The following is a 16,917-nucleotide window of genomic DNA, read 5'->3' on the forward strand; positions in this document are numbered from 1 at the left end:
ATTTCATCTCCGTCTAATGCTGAACGTAAGCGAAACCTAATTAATAATAATATTTTAGAATGTTAATTACCTCCTATATATAAATGTTAATTACCTCCTAACTTGTATTATGTACAAATGTATAAAACTCTTCATAAATAAAAAAATCATAATGAATGATTTTTTAAAGGTAAAGCCTAGCCGTGGTCAAATTACTGCAGCTGAAACATGGGCTGGCTCGATCGGGGAAGTACCACCCTCTCACAGAAGATCGGCGTGAAGCAGTCTGTGATGGCTGCGTTTCGTCCGATGAGCGAGAGAGCCGGTTGCCGTTTCCTTTTTGCCTTTTCCCAACTTTTCCTCTCCCTCTTCCCCAAATAAGAGTGACAACGTATCCGCAAAATTATTTTGAGGATGTCCATGTGCACGGTACTACCTCCATCAGGTAGGCCGTTTGCCCCCTTTTTCATATAAAAAAAATATTGACCGAGTTTCTACAGATTTTTTTTATAATTCAAACAGATATATTATATAGAACCTTGCAATTATATTTTAAAAAAAACTCCCAAAAGAAAATAATTATGCCAACTTTTCATAAATTGAATCTTGGCTTGTTAGTTCAGTCTAATAAGTTGTGATTTATTTGTGTCTTAATTTGAAAAGAAAAAGAATATCTTTGTGTTGTTATTCAGTATATATTAAATGCATCAAAATATCTAAACTAGAAATGATTAGTTCTATTACTTTTATTTATTAAATAATATCTAATATTAATTACCAAATTTGCATGATAAATAAATTACTTCACAGATACAATAAGATTTTAAAGATACAATGTTCCCGCCAATTCATTTTAAGAATCAGATTGCTTTAAAAAAAAAATTAATGTTTAAAGTGAAATAGTTAGCATATTATTTTTTATCGAATGTATTAGTTTTATCAAACTTAGACACGGTATTATCAGACAAGTTTGAAAATCCCACTCCTTTGACGTTTTTTTTTGGAATTTTACACAAGTGATTCCTTCATCAATTTTCTTATACCGTATTTGTATGAAAAAATGACCTACTTATTACAGAATTTTTAAATATAATGTCAAACATTTTCCAAATTACGTACCCAAGTCCTTAGGGTATCGGTTTTATCAAACTCTCCCTCCCTTACAATAAAAATGAATACAAGGAAAGAATATTTTTAATAACTTTTTCAACAGGAATAATAATAAGTTTGTTTTATATTTCAATCAAGTCATATAAATTTTGACTTGAGCCATCATTGTCAATAATGTTTGAATTTTTGACAGTTGTCTGTGATGTTTTTTTTTTTAATTAAGGCAGATTTTAATATAGGTATTTTAGTTAAATAAATATTAAATAATGTAATAACAGTGTATATGTTACATGTTTATATTAATTTTTTCTGATAGACTAAAGTGTCTAGCCAGCAACAATATACCGTAAGTAGTTGATCGCTTTATCATATAAATTTACGTATTGCTAAAATAAAAGTTCGTAAAAAAAAGTCTTAGTGATCACCAAACTGCTTCAAATTTCTCATAAAATTACCGTACCTCGGTATTATTTGAGAATAGAATGGATTATTATTATTCTAAGTAACAAAAAATGTGTCATATTATCTATGATCTATCAAAAATAATATAATAGGAAAGAAAAAAGGTAATAAAAGAAAAAAAAATTTAGCCCGATCAATATTTTTATTCTATCGAGGATAAAATTTCACGTAGATGGTTTCAGCAGGTCTCAGTACTAGATCGACCTTGAGGTCGGGTCGTGCGCCAGCGACCAGCGGTGACAACTTGAAATTACGGACTATCTCACTAATGACGACCTTCATCTGGAGCTTGGCGAACTTTTGACCTGGACATAAAAATTACAGCATGTTCTGGATTATTCACGACGACCTGTAATATTGATAGTTAAAAAGTACCTACGTATAAATGACATTGTATTCTATAATGAGATCTAAGATTTTCGCGAGTATTCATTTAAATGAAACTAGTATTATTCGGATTTACTACGCGGATTTTATTATTTAAAAACTACATAATCCCGACGTTTCGGTTACTTTGCAGCAACCGTGATCACGGGCAGACGAGGTGTCTCGACACCTCCGAATAATACTAGTTTCATTGACATTGTATTCTTATTGTGACACAGTCTCCGATATAACGTTTTGAAAGTATTATTTTTTGCATAATTAATTTGTTATTTTTTTATTCATTTACTGGATATGGCTGATAATTTTAACGTGCATACACAAACATACATAGGTACTTCCCTGACTTCACCTAAGTCTATAAAATCCCGGTAAATTAATCATGAAAATCGATTAGTTCTTACCAATGCAATTTCGTGGCCCAGCACTGAACGGTACATAGGAGTAGGGATGTCGTTTCTCTTCGTCCAGAAATCTTTCCGGTTTGAAAGCTTCGGGATCCGGATATAGATCCGGTCTTCGATGTACGTCGTATATATGAACGACTACTTCACAGCCTTTCTTTACTTTGATGTCATCTAAAAGATATGTATGTCATTATATCAAAATTTACTTTATTTAATTCCTGTTTCAATCTAAGTCCTATGCCTCGGGGACCTGTATCCTTGATATACATATGCAAAACCAAAAACATATAGTATTAAGTTTTGAATTCATACATTGTCGCACATGTATTAAGGAAGGATTACTAGTTAAATCAGAGCTTGTATGTGTATTGCAACGCTGCTATGTCGTTACTAAAGTAGATCCTATTACTTTATACTCACAACGAAAGCTTAAAATAGTTTTCGGAGTTAAAAATACATATAAATTTAAGAAACATCCACATCACAATATCCTAGAATCAATGTTTTTCCTAATTACTACCATTCTAATGAATTATCACGACCGTTGAAGTGAAATAAGATATATATATATATACAAATGAACAAACACTCATGAAATATCTTCATAATTCCAACATGAACAGTTTGCCACGAAGATGTTTGCAACTAATACAATTATGTAAAATAACTAAGTTTCCTAGCATTTAATATCCGTTTTCTTAGCACAAGTTCGCACAGTATATGTAAATACGGTTATTCACGAAACGTAGCGTCTGTTAATACTGTTCATATATAAAAAATCCCATCATAGTTAATAGCTTTAACATATAAAATTTTCATGTGAATTCATACAGTGTTCACGTTTTATATGAATCGGTAAACAAAGATAAATAAGCTAATATTATTCCATGCAACAATTACTTTCGCCACGTCGCTAATGTTTGTTTTATTCTGACAAAACAAAATAATAAAGACAATTTGAAACACTGATATCGATATTTATTTATTGTTATTCATATTCTCGTTTGTGTAAGTCAATATTTACCATGAAATTCTATGTAATTGGTGTGTGAACTATGAACAGCAGAAGCATGAAAATGCGTTAAGTGTTTAATGGGAAATGGGAAAACGTAGACAAAAATTCGTAGGAGAAGTCTCAGAGATACATTTTCAGTATATTTTAAACGCATATATATAGTTGGAAGAAAGAAAATCATCATTACTAAATAATGCTTAGATCAAATATAGTCTAAACACTGATAATACAGTACTTTATATTACTTGTAAAGTTGTTAAGGAATTTTATATACTTTGATTTTTAACAACCGACGCAACAACGACGGGGTGTTATAAGTCTGACGTGTCTGTGTGTGTGTCTGTCTGAGCCAACGTAGCTCCCAAACGGATGATCCGATTTTAATGCGTTTTTTTTTTGTTTGAAAGGTACATCCGTCGAGAGTGTTCTCAGCTATGTTTGGTGGAAATCGGGTCAGGTCTTCAAGGTCATCAGGTGATAGGAATGTTACACGCACAGTTTGCTCGCAAGCATATGTGGGATCTGACGTTTGAAACACTAACCTTTTGTCATAATAATTGCGTAATTTCTTTGGATCGGGGGTGTTATTAAATTTTTAATGAAAATTTTACTTAGTCAGTTAGTTCAATTTAGTTAACAATAATTCGCTATAATTAAAAAAATTTCTAAAGAATATTACCTAACATAAAGTCCTCGGTAATTTCTCGTCCTATAAACGGCACGCTTGGATACAACCTCAAGATTTCTTTGACCACAGCTTCTAAATACTTCATGTCGTTCAACTCGGACACACTCGGCTCAGGACCGACCCGCTGACACTCCTCGAAGAGACGTTCCTGTATATTATTATATAATTTTTTATTTTATAATACCATCGATTTCCAAAACTCAATTCTTTAATTAATTCTCGGCGATAACATAAAAACTACTGGATTTTAGGAGACTTTTTCTGATTGATATTTAGTTGGGAGTAAATTTAGTATAAATAAATTATAGACGAAACCTCTTAGCATTCAATGGATTCACCGTGCGGGTGCCGGGTCCATTGCGTTGCAGGGAGTGGAGCTTCAACAGTGCCTGGGACTTGCGAACCAGGTGTAGGTTTAAGGGGCCCCTAACTAACGCACGTTAAACGCTCACCTCCACTGTCCAAGCTCCTCTCCCTACCTAACCATATTTGAAAAGAACCTACTAGGGCTGCCTTCGAAGTACGTTCCAAGAACGAATTGATATGAGTTCTGGACAGGCCCAAGTCTTTTAGTAGGTTGTAGAGAGATTTAGCCGTTATACCGCTCCCACTTCTACCGCGTATAAATCCACGACGAACCTATTTCGAGTGAGTTCGTTTGTGAGCTCGTAATATTTGTTGACCTTGATGGTATGGTCTTTGGGGATATTGGTTTCCCAAGGAACAGTAAGCTCTATCATCACAACGCGCTTTAATATTCGCGAATACATAAATATGTCTGGCCTGGAGGCCGACGCACAAATATCCTCGGGGATTTTGTATTGTTTTTCACCCGTATCCATCATTATAGTCCAATCCGTAGCCGCTTTAAGGATGGAGTAAGGCTTGACATTTGTTTTTATAGCCCTAGTGCCCTCTCTCACAAAACCTACTGATCGCTCGTTTGTGGTTATTTCCTTTTGCGCTCTGGCTACCGAAAGACTAACCGCTTCACGTATGATTTCCAGAACCCTATCGTGACGACGCGAGTATTGACCGCTATCGAGGAGTACCGTACATCCCACTAACAAGTGCCTAGCAGTTCCAACTGCCTTCCCACAGATATAACAAGTCTTTTCAGTACCTTTACCCCATCTTACTAAATTACTCTGATCTGGGAGAGTCATCTGGAACGCATTGAGATAGAATTTTAGCAATTCTGGCGACCAATCATGGATTAAGGTGCACCATTTAAGTGCTAATGGGATGCAAAAATCTCCTATGTCTAACCACTCGTTCTGCATTTCTAAACTTATTGCATGGATCTTATATTTATCATTCTCGTCTTGCCGAATAAAAGACTTCAATATATCCGTATCTTGGACCTTCCTACTTGATCCTAACCCTACTCTGTTACTTTGCGCTCCTATCATAAACTGCTTGTGGAATTGAAGTCTTGACTCTAGCTCTGGGGCATCTTTGTCTTTTGGGAGCGATGTAACGACGTCATCCTGGGATTTCCCCAAGATGTACCTCTTGGAAACTCTCAGGTGTTTATAGAGCTCCGATGGCCTTTTTAGACTCATCCCAAAACTATTGCGATCCCTAAATAAAGCCGATGAATCAGCCGTTAGCGCGAGCCCGAGCCACAACTTCAACATCTTTATGACGCCTGCATCTAACTTTGACAAAAGGGTTTTATTAAAATCATAAACGAGGAAAGGCCAATTTAAACGTGAAGTCAGATAATTATCGAAGATCCAAGCTTTTTTAACGTTACTGATCTGTTGGCTATCTACCTTGTTGAGATCGTTTAAAAGCTATCTACTATACCTTCTAAAGATGGAGTACGACCTATATTATCAATCTTCCGACCGAGAAATTTAAATACATTTTCAGTAAATTCCCGAAATAGGCAAAAAACTGAGGAAGTTTGTAAAATATTTCTTCTGTAACATTTCAATTGTCTCTTATAATAAGCAATTATTATTATTACTTCACGAATGTCCTAAAAAGGTTTAAACAGATTTTTTACTTTATGAAATTAAATGTATAAGATTCTATAAGAAAAATCGTATAAAATATCGACCGTTTAGCTGAGGCTAGTTATTAAAATATAACTAAATTAAAAAATGTATATTATTTAAAACCTATACAAGATAAGTAAAATTTTATGAAAACAAGTATTTCGAATATATATATATATTTAGGGAACACACATTTAATTTGAACCGAACCTTAAAATTCCCGAACGCACCCGAAGTGACGTTAAAGCGATAACATCTGGTTTGCTCACTTTTACGCGGGAAAGTATTTTGTCGACATGACTTGTGTCTTTGTAAATTGAATTTAACTTATTGAAGGTGTTTTGATTTAAGATAATAATGAGTTTGTTCTAGTTAAAAGTACTGGCTTTATAAGACAACTTTATCTTTTTAACAATTTTGTTAGTAACCTAAATATATATATATATATATTCGAAATACTTGTTAAATATATATATTTTGTACTTACTTTTTAATAAATAGAGATATTTAAATACTAATAAAGAATTATTGATAGATTACCTGAACCTCCTCGCTGTCGGCGAGCAACACCAGGCCAAATGCTAAAGCGGTAGCTGTTGTGTCATGACCCTGAAATAAAAAACATACATTCAATACTTATAAAAAAATTACTATACAAAAAAACACATTAAAATTTCATCACGAAATCAATCAAAAACAATACATAAAAAAGGGAAAATAAAGTAATATTACCTCAAACATAAATGTATTAACCTCTTCTCTTACTCCCTCCAAATCTATTTCTCCGTTCCTCTCCGCTTCAAGGAGTAAGTCTAAAAACGCTAATCTCCTTCTCCCACCATCCTCATTTGCGACGCTCTCGTATTTTTTTTTCCTCTCCAGGATCACGTTATCAGCGAAGGAATGCACGTTTTCCAAACACTTGGTGAATTTCTTTCCGATGGGCATATTGTAAAAGATCAGGTCACTGTGAAGCCACACTGTGGTCAGCCTCTTCATCACTATCTGTCCTATTTCCATGATGGCCTTCTTATACATCATTTTTTCAGCGCTTTTATCCGCATTTAATCTTATACCCATAGCCGTCTCTAAAATAGTAGGATATTTATATCAAGAAGCTATTAGGGCAAAACGATTTTTAAATCAAGAACTATTGAATATACTTCTAAGTTGTTATAACTATTTATTCCTTAATATTATGTTATTGGCTTAGTTAAAATATTGTTTAAATTTTGGTTCAAAAGTCTGTGCGTGTGTGTACATATTAACAGAATACAGAAAGCTTTTAAATTTACAACAAAGTTAACTACGTTGTGCGAGACTTATCAATTAGTTGCTTTCGGAGCAAATTATTGTTCTTCGTGAGTCTAAAATCGCCAATCTTATTTCACTAAGCCTCCCGTGGTACTAGGATTAATGTCCAGTGTTTGCTTTTAAACTAAACACGGAAAAAATAAAATTGCACCTACTAAAACATAGTAATGTTCGCTCATGCCATATATCTATACTTAATAATATGATGCGGATGAGTTTATTTTTTTTGTTTGAAACCGCTGATCCGATTCGAAAAATGTTTTGATGGCTGTGAGTCATAGTTTATTTAAAAAAAAAATTAGGACTTGGTACTAAAAGTCTACTAATGTAAGCCAAAGGTAAGACGTGGTCCAAAAAAATCACACGAAAAAATCCTTACATGCCCTGTGCTACGGAAACTATTAATTATAGAACAAAACAATGTACTACCACTTTGCAGAACTTATAATTCTCTACAAAAAATATGACGTAATTATAGATCTAATAACTGTAGTTATCTCACAATTAGATAAAAATCTTTAAAAATCTTTATTTTGTTATTTTATATTAATTCTTATCAAAATAAATTACTCCACATTCAAAACACATTCAATACCTTTCTAGAACTTTTTGACATTGAAGGATTTTTTTGTATACATTTACAGATGGTCTCGATTCCAAAAACTTCCCGACAGATGGCGTTAGGTGCGGTATTTAGGTTTAAAAGAAAAGGCTGCCACGTAGGCTACGATATGTCTTGTTTTCACACACTTTGTAATTGTAACCGAGAACAGCTGTGATATTCACGCGGACACATATTTACTGATATTGGATTTAATGTAAAGAAAATGTAATTGTAAAAATAAATGTAATATTAACATATAGATTATATAATCTACATTCTACATTATTTTTTCTTTATAGTTTTTTAAATAATATATATATTTTTTTAAATGTTTAAGTAAAAATGTGATATATTGAATAACAATTCCCTTCGACTCGTTATTTTTTTCGTAATGTATCTAAAATTTTTAATTATATTTCGCGAATGTTACATAAAAGAAAAATGCTGGGAGCACTTTAAAACTAACCAATTGGCGTGTGCGCCGTTTGAACTAATTGAATTAAATGTATAATTTTAATTTTAAAGCAATTATAGAAACGTACGTGACATTTTTTTTCTAAAATATAGGCAGTGTTAAGTATATAATTGTAACTTAAGCGGTGTCTACCGTCTCACTTTGTACCAAAATAAATCCCCAAAGATGCAGTGTGCTTAATCTAAGTCGGCATCGTGACACTACATACGGAGCGTTAGCAGTTTTTTATTCACAAATCTTCCCACATCAGTATTAACGGGCGACTCGTCGTATAGCGTGTAAACTCAAAATTACGTAACGTAGGTCTCTTGTATTAAAAGTAACTAAACGTTTTATCAAATGAACCTTGTTCAATATATTTAGCCTCTGTTTATTTCTTAACTAAAATTCTTCTTTAAGCTTAACTAGCAAGTCAATTAACCTTCTCTTTATCATCAACGTATCGGAGCCGACTGAGCAAAGGCATCTTCCCACATGGAGAAGGTTAGAGCATTAATCACAACACATGCTCAAGGCGGATTGGCGATTTCAAACTTATAATTTGAAATTCTGGAACTCTTTATGACTGAAGTTAATATTTAACTTAGTGAAATGTTACGTAATGTTTAACTTTTATAACATTTGATTGAATCTAAAACTAGGGAATAGTAAATTGAAAATTCAACTCAACTCAACAACAAGCTTAGTTTTGAAATATTGAAATTTGTTTAGAAGTTACTACACTTATGTAAATAAAATCCGACAACTTTTATCATTTCGTTTGTCTTTGGATGTACATAAGTTTGAACAAAAAATGTCAAATTAAAAAATACACAGCTTAAGAAAATATGAGGATGTATTTAACACATAATAAAAAATATATATTTAAGTTATATAGATATCAAATTTGAAAACATTACCGTACATTGTAATTTAGGACTTTAATGTTGTAAAGTCGTACGCGTATAAAACTAACATAATTTCTCGTGTTCCTTATTTTTAATAAAATTCCCGGATTCTTAATATTGATTAAATAAAATCTGAATTCGCTTATTCAAATCTGTAATATTTTTCACTGATCGCGAGTGTTTTTTCTTATAATAGGATATTAATTCAAAATAAAACTTACCACATATAATATAAAGTGTAAAATCGCTCATGATGGCCATAGTGTCGACAACATTTGACTCCTGCAGTTTTTTCCTGAGCATTGTTGTCAGATTCCTACTTTGCTCTTCGAATACTTTTACGAATCCCTTTAAAATGTCGAAATGGAATGTCGGTGTCAAGATTTTTCGCCGTTTCTGCCATTTACTGCCTGAAAACTTTTATGTCTTTTACGAGTGTTTGTTATTAAATACAGAATGAGTATTCTGTTCAAATGACTCTCAATTTGTTAATATAGTTCATAGTACTATATTTATTATTTCTGCTTGTAAATTATGTTATAGAGAAATATATATATATACATATACATATATAGCAAAAGAGCAAAAAAAGGTAAACGGTCGACTTATATATTTGATTTCTCTTTCGGATACTTTTGTAAATTTATTTATGAAAAAGTTAAATGTACAAAACACCAAAAAATACTATTAAGCGCTGTCAGCTCAAAAGAAAATTCGTTAAAAATTATACTACCTTTATAATAATAATAATAATAATATATAATAATACCATTACTAATAAGAAGGCCAGTTCCCAACCACGGCTCTATGAACGTGTAAGGTTTATTCTTCTTGATGTTTCTCGAATGTGTTAGAACAATCTAGAAATAATATAACATTCAGTTAACCGTGTGTAACAAACAAAGCAACAAAGCCGGTATATTTCCATCGTTTATAAAGTCATTTAATAATTATAACAGCACAAAAAACAATGAACGTACCTATCTATTGTTTGTTAGGTAAATTTTATCAGCGGATCCTATTAATTATCAGCGGAGGTCAAAAGTCAGAGAATAGTTATCTTCAGTAATATAGAATACTTGTGAATATATTTTAAACAAATATAAAAAAAAACTTAACGAAAATTTTATAAATTATATTTGAAGTTTCATAATTCTTTAACAGCTATGGAAATATTTAGAACGAATGAAGATAAAACGAAGAAATGATGAGCGAGTGAATGAATATAACTATATACATAATAATAAAAATATTGAGGAAATTTTAAAACGACAACCTTTTTATAACACGTTAGTTTATAAATTTTAGTTATTAACACATAACCAGTATACACAAAGCTTTTCCAAACACATTACTAAGGAAGCGGAAAATTATCAAGAAAACTCTTTTTTTTATATTAAAAAACGCCCCCAAAACAATTCAGTTTATTTGTTATATATTCGTAATTTCAGTACTAAAAAAAGCATCGATAATGTTTAGGCATAATAATTACGAACTTTCAATATTAAAAAGTATTTTACCTTAATATAGGTTTTCACAACGAACTATAAACACAGTTTAAGATGGTTTATACTTAGAAATACACGTATGTATGCCTCATTGGAAATACTTTGCGCTTAGTTTGATGTCAACTGTTTGTACTTAACAATCTATGTACACTTGGTACTGAGAACTAATCAAACGACAAAACGATCTTAAAACGATTGCCGAGAGGTGTACCTAACTCCCGCAACACCTGTTGTACTCACCTCGATGTCCTCGACTTTGTATACATGAAGAATATACCGGTGCATTGCCTTGATAACAAGACGATTTCCATATTTCTTTGGAAGCTCAACCAACATTTTGAAGAGTTCGCCTAAAATAATTTTTCTTAATAAGCAAAAAATTCTTCGAATAAGAAATTTACATAATGTCATTCAAAATGTTAAAATAATATTTATTTTAAAGTTTTTAAATCCTCACATATGTATTAACTGCATATCATATAATAAGCTGATTCACGCGACTTCGTCCGCGTTTTTTTATATATTAAAAAAGATTTTATATGTGCAAAAAAAAAAGTAGCTACATAACCACGTATTGCCTATAAAATTGTTGTTCCATAAATGTTTATAATTAATGAAGACATCGATTGATATTAATTTCAAGATAAGTTCCTTGCGTCTAAGAAATAAAAAAATATTTTGAAATGTATTTCGGAATTCGGAATTTTGCGTAATGTCACTGCAGACCTCATTCTCTTTATATAGATAAAAACAAAACAATAATAAAAAACGATACGATAAAACTGGTATTATCTAATTTTATATTTAAAAATAAACCGAACGTAAACAAACATTTTATAATCAATTCTACTAATATTTTTAACCTGTCGAGGTTTTTATTGTCTGTGGTTCTCACCAAGGTTCTATATATATATATATATGATAATGCAATTGTTAGGAAATGAGATAAAAAAATGAAACGAAATAGTATTTATGTTTTTATTACTTATTATGCAGATAATATGTGCGGAATAATTTTAAATCGTTTACTCAGTAACATCAAATGATATTTAATTTAATTTGAATTGTAATTTTGGATGTTTATTCTATGCATTTGCCTTTTTATGTATACTATTAGAAAAGGTCGACTAATTGGTGTAAAAAAAACTACGACGTAATTAACGTACCCAATAATATAGCATAGATTTATCTGGGACGGCCATGAAATGAAACACGTTTCAAACGAGTAAACGTACAAAGATCAGGTGTTATTATTATTTAATGAATAATAACGTATTCATTTGTTTGATTATATGAAAACATAATGTTTATATCACGCCCACTACAGCTTAAGCCGGTTAGGAATTAACTTACTATGAGATTTTCCCAGGAACATAAAAACTGATCCAAATATTGGTGTCCTTGGAGGTCCAGGCAGGTGTGCAAGGTCATTGGGCTCCTGTTTGATAAGTCTCCACACCACCACACAAACCAGTAATCCAAAAAATATCGGCCACAGCATCTTTGTTTTTCAAATTATCATACTAATCGAGATATCTGAAAGCATAATTACGTGACGGTCTAGGATGCTAAATAATAAGTCTCCTATCTAATCTCTTCGAGAATAAACTCTTAAAATAGATATTTATTTCTATTATTTTAGTCAAGTTTTCAGTATAATTATAATATTTATATTTACGGTCATAAAAAAACAGACCCTCCATCTAACAGCAAGTACATATGTAAATAGTATCGTATTGCCAACTAAGGTAACATGTAGGGTATCATATTGTATTATAGCATTAAGTTGCACAAGGTATAAGGTTGGATAAGGATAATTTTAAGTTGGACAAAGAAAGTTTGCTAGGGAAGTTGGGCAAAAAAGATTTAAATAGTTACTCTAAGGTCTAAGCTGATCTTCTTTTGCTACTTAGTACGAGCCTGGACAAGACTGTCTAGATAGGAACAACCATTATTAAATCATCATAAACAAAAATTTATTTCAAATTTACTATAAAATATTTAATGTAAACTCGATCACTTTATTTTTGACAAGTTTATTAAACTTACTAAAAGTCTTATTTTACGAATCCGATTGTAAAAGTATTCAAGATGTAAGCTTGTCACCGTGTCTATATCGACTTTCGTAGGGATGCAGAGTACTTGACAAATATTGTAGGTACGTGACAAATGCACGGCGGAAATGTCTTTTATCTATAGTCGATTCTGGAATTAGTCATCAGTCGTTCTATACGTGTGGAGTGTGTTTGAAACTTTGTAGTTTGTACCCCTTTTAAAGAAAATAAAACGGAATAAATTTTACGTGAAATTTAAAATAGGCAGACGCCTTTATTCCATTCCACAAACTCCTTCGTTTTTTCGCCACACAATACTCATGACTATTATTCATCCGACAAAAAAAAAACGTGGACATTGGCAAAATATTCCACGATTCCAGTGCGAATGAAGTTATAGCATGAAAAAAATAGACAACATTTATTTCGCAGAAGTTGTGCAAAGTTATTTTTTTTTATATAAAACTTGTTAGATATTAATATTAAGTATTAAAAACATATTAATTAAAGTAAGCTCTCCACACGCTAACAGAATATTACACATTTGCAATCGGTCAAACAACGAAGATCTCCCGGTGTGTGTTATCGCTAAATGTCAAACGTAATGACATTTCTATTCTATTATGATTTGAAAACTCTATAATATGGTGGAGTTTCGATTTTTCGGTTATACTTTATTAACGATTTATACCACACATAGTTTCCGGTTTTGCTGAACAGCTGTACTTCATTCGAAATCAATTCACGAACCACGTTTCCCGCAGATAGCAAAGATATATTTTTCAGTGTAATAAAATATCTCATCTTCCAGCGGTTACATAATAAACTTTTTAGAAACGGAAATGAAGTACTAAATTATTGTATTATACACCTTTCCGATGGACTATCCATTAAGCAGACTATTAATTCAGACGACGGACGAGGTTTAATGTAAATGGTTCAAATGTTTTGACTCCCCACGCTTTTTTCACAAATATGTTTAATCTGTAAAAACAAGCCAAAAAAACATAAAGAATTCCAAATTTCCTACATCATAACAAAAACATCACAGTAACAAAATTCGGGCCATGCGATGTAAACAAGATTGCAGTTGCTATTATCAAAATGTTTATGTTAATATAACTATATAAATGTCACATATTCAACATTTGAAGTGTTTTATATGTTTTTTTTTTTCTTGAAAAGCTGAACAATTAAAATCATCGGCTGGGCATTCATTACGGGAATACATTTTGCAAGTCAAGAATACTACGAATTAAATATACCTAATACCTATATTCAGTTTCTTTAAGAAGAATATTTTAAATGTTCTCAATAAAAAAAATATATAACAATTGATTTGATACATGACACTTCAATTAAAATAATAAAAATGCACTTTTTTATGTTGTATATTAATAAGCTAGTTAAAAATATAAGAACATCGTTTTTTTTAATTTACAAGTAACAACTGTAATAAACATATTAAATTTTTACAAACTATCTATACTCGGAGAATCCAAATAACAGAAGTTAAATCCCAATTCAATGAATAACAGTCAAATAATACAGATAATATAAATATAGCTCAATATTTTTAACATTAAAAGTATGCAAACTATTCAGCCACCGCTGAAATTAAAAATTCAACAAAATATTTAAATTGAAACTATTTTAAGCTTAGGCGTTGTATAAAATGGTTGTATACGTATCTATAGATTTGTTTTTGCGATGTCAAATTAAATTACAACCACGAAATTAATAGCAATAATTTATTAATATTACTTAATTGTTGTTATTCATCTTCTTTATTTTCTGCTATAATTTGTTACGGGAAAGTTTATAAGCACATTATTCATGACCATAAAAAATTTAATTCATTTTACAAAGAAAATATATATATTTAATTTATACAACAATGATCATAGTTCCATTTGCAATAACAAAACCTATTACAAATGCTTCATATTTATCACAGTTGAATTTTATCTAAATCGGATACTTGATAAAACAATTAATTGATGTAACTATTTTATCAGGTTATCATGCTTATCTGTTTTATTATATGAAGAAATTATAAGTATTTAATAACACACAATTAATTTATTAAATATTAAATAATGTTTAGTTTTACCTCAATATTTTGAAATATAAAAACTTAAAATTTACGCCTAAGCGCCTACTTAAACTCTTGGATATGAGGTTTTTAATGTTGCATAATATTTTTTACTTATTTCCCGTTATAAGGGTAGTTCTATGACTATTATGTGGTACGCTGATCAAAGATTAGAGAGATACTATCTCCAACTGTAATCGATAGTCATGGCACACTTCGCAAATTCCAAAGATACATCCTGACAAGGTGACATAGGTACGGTAACATTTTGACGAGGGGTCAATAGGGACGGGGGTTGGTATATGCTACCAAGTACCAGCGTGACAATAGTTGAGCATACTCTGCCAACGTTTTTTTAACTCGAACTTAATATAACTAGGGTAACGGAAAATATGATTTGGTCAACTTATGTTTGTCTCCGTATCATTATACTTAGGCCTGGCAGTGCTAGGTTCTGTTATGTTCTTATAGGATCGTGATGAGCGTTATAAAAATTTACAATAATCAAATAGAAATCACCAAATATTTTATTTTTATTATATACATATTATACTGTCAAGTTCCTTTGTATATTTTTTAGTATACAACTCTACTACCATGATCGAGATTGAATAATTGTAATAACTTTAAAAATATATATTTAATTCTAGATTTACGACCCTAAACTAAAAAAAATATATACTTTTTCTCGTTGCCGAATAACCACGATCCATAATTTCTATAAATATATACAGTATGTTTTATACAGCCAACGTAAAATTTTGCACAAAATATTTAGTACTGCTAAATTGTAAGGAAACAGTGAAAATAGAGGTGAAATATTATGTAGAATAATTTTTGATAAAAATAGTACACAATAATTGAAGTATAAACCAAACGAAATCACAAAACATAAAATCAGTAAAAATGATAAGCGATATCATCAAAATATAATCTATTACAATATATAATCCGTATTTCTACTGCAATCATGTTGGGTCGAGATTTAAAATATTTCGAAGGAAAAATAATGCTGAAATAAAATGTCTGTTTAACAAGTACTGTTTTATCATAAGTTATGTTACATGTGAGTCTATTATGTTCACCAAACCAAAACTATATATAAAATATTAAAGAACGAGTTTCCGATATGTGATGAACAACGCAAAAAAAAACTTAAAATTTCCGAACGGTTCATTCCAATTACAAAGGTGCGAAATACGATGAAGTTACAACCAAAGAAAAGTTTTATAATTCTATTCATTTAAATCTGTTACGAACGTATGTAATTGTGCTATAAAAATTAAAAACAATTTACAAAATACAGCTACATATGATAATAAATATTGATTGCGAGTAAATAACGAATCTATCAAGTTAACCTCATTGTGATGTAAATTAGTGAAGAGTGATTCAAAAGAAATAAAATTATTAACTTACTGTCAAAACTTATCCAACATACTCAGCGAAGTCTACAGTTGTAATAAATACATATTAATTTCCGTATACCAAACTGTACGAGTTAAAACATCGGAATATAAATAAGTACTGAGTGATATAGTCATTTATCAACTTGAGATACATGTTCACTTACACGGGACGGAACGTAAACGACACGACTTACGATTTTTATTACAAATAAAACATTTTAAAACCTTCACTAATTATGTCACCCATCTTTGTCTATCCATAGCTTTCTTCGTGTGATTTAACTGTAATACAACTGAATGCTAGCCAAAATAAATAATGATACAACCTTACGCAATACAATGCTGTTTTATAGTTGTTGCAGATTTGCGATATTTTATATAGATGTTGTTCTAAACAGGTTTGGATTTTATCCTTCGACTTTAATCCTTTTTAATGACGCATCACGTGACGAAAATTATCTTGCAAATGTTATAAGTATTCTCAATAATAGAACTAACATAATAGCTTTTAATTAAAGCC

General features: G+C 30.9%; 1 protein-coding gene across 1 annotated transcript; it reads right to left on the bottom strand.

Annotated features, from left to right (window-relative positions):
- Positions 1 to 1,674: 1,674 nt before the first annotated feature.
- Positions 1,675 to 16,569, bottom strand: LOC116767943 (cytochrome P450 4C1-like). The gene is made up of 10 exons (XM_061523657.1): positions 16,408 to 16,569; positions 12,193 to 12,375; positions 11,080 to 11,189; positions 10,101 to 10,191; positions 9,553 to 9,741; positions 6,784 to 7,139; positions 6,592 to 6,660; positions 4,037 to 4,193; positions 2,340 to 2,513; positions 1,675 to 1,856 (listed from the first exon to the last, which is right to left on the bottom strand). The coding sequence occupies exons 2-10, from the start codon at positions 12,338 to 12,340 to the stop codon at positions 1,699 to 1,701; spliced, it is 1,452 nt and encodes a 483-aa protein (XP_061379641.1). The 5' UTR covers positions 12,341 to 12,375; positions 16,408 to 16,569; the 3' UTR covers positions 1,675 to 1,698.
- Between the last annotated feature and the right edge of the window lie 348 nt (positions 16,570 to 16,917).

The sequence above is a fragment of the Danaus plexippus genome, chromosome 19 (assembly GCF_018135715.1).
Source record: "Danaus plexippus chromosome 19, MEX_DaPlex, whole genome shotgun sequence".
NCBI lineage: Eukaryota > Metazoa > Arthropoda > Insecta > Lepidoptera > Nymphalidae > Danaus > Danaus plexippus.

Bases quoted from the DNA above. Each gene is read 5' to 3' on its own strand.
- LOC116767943 (XM_061523657.1), bottom strand. From the start codon at position 12,340: ATGCTGTGGCCGATATTTTTTGGATTACTGGTTTGTGTGGTGGTGTGG. The intron at 11,190-12,192 runs GTAAGTTAATTC...AAATTATTTTAG, and splicing joins GTTCCTGGGAAAATCTCATA to GCGAACTCTTCAAAATGTTG. The intron at 4,194-6,591 runs GTAATCTATCAA...AATAATATACAG, and splicing joins CCGACAGCGAGGAGGTTCAG to GAACGTCTCTTCGAGGAGTG.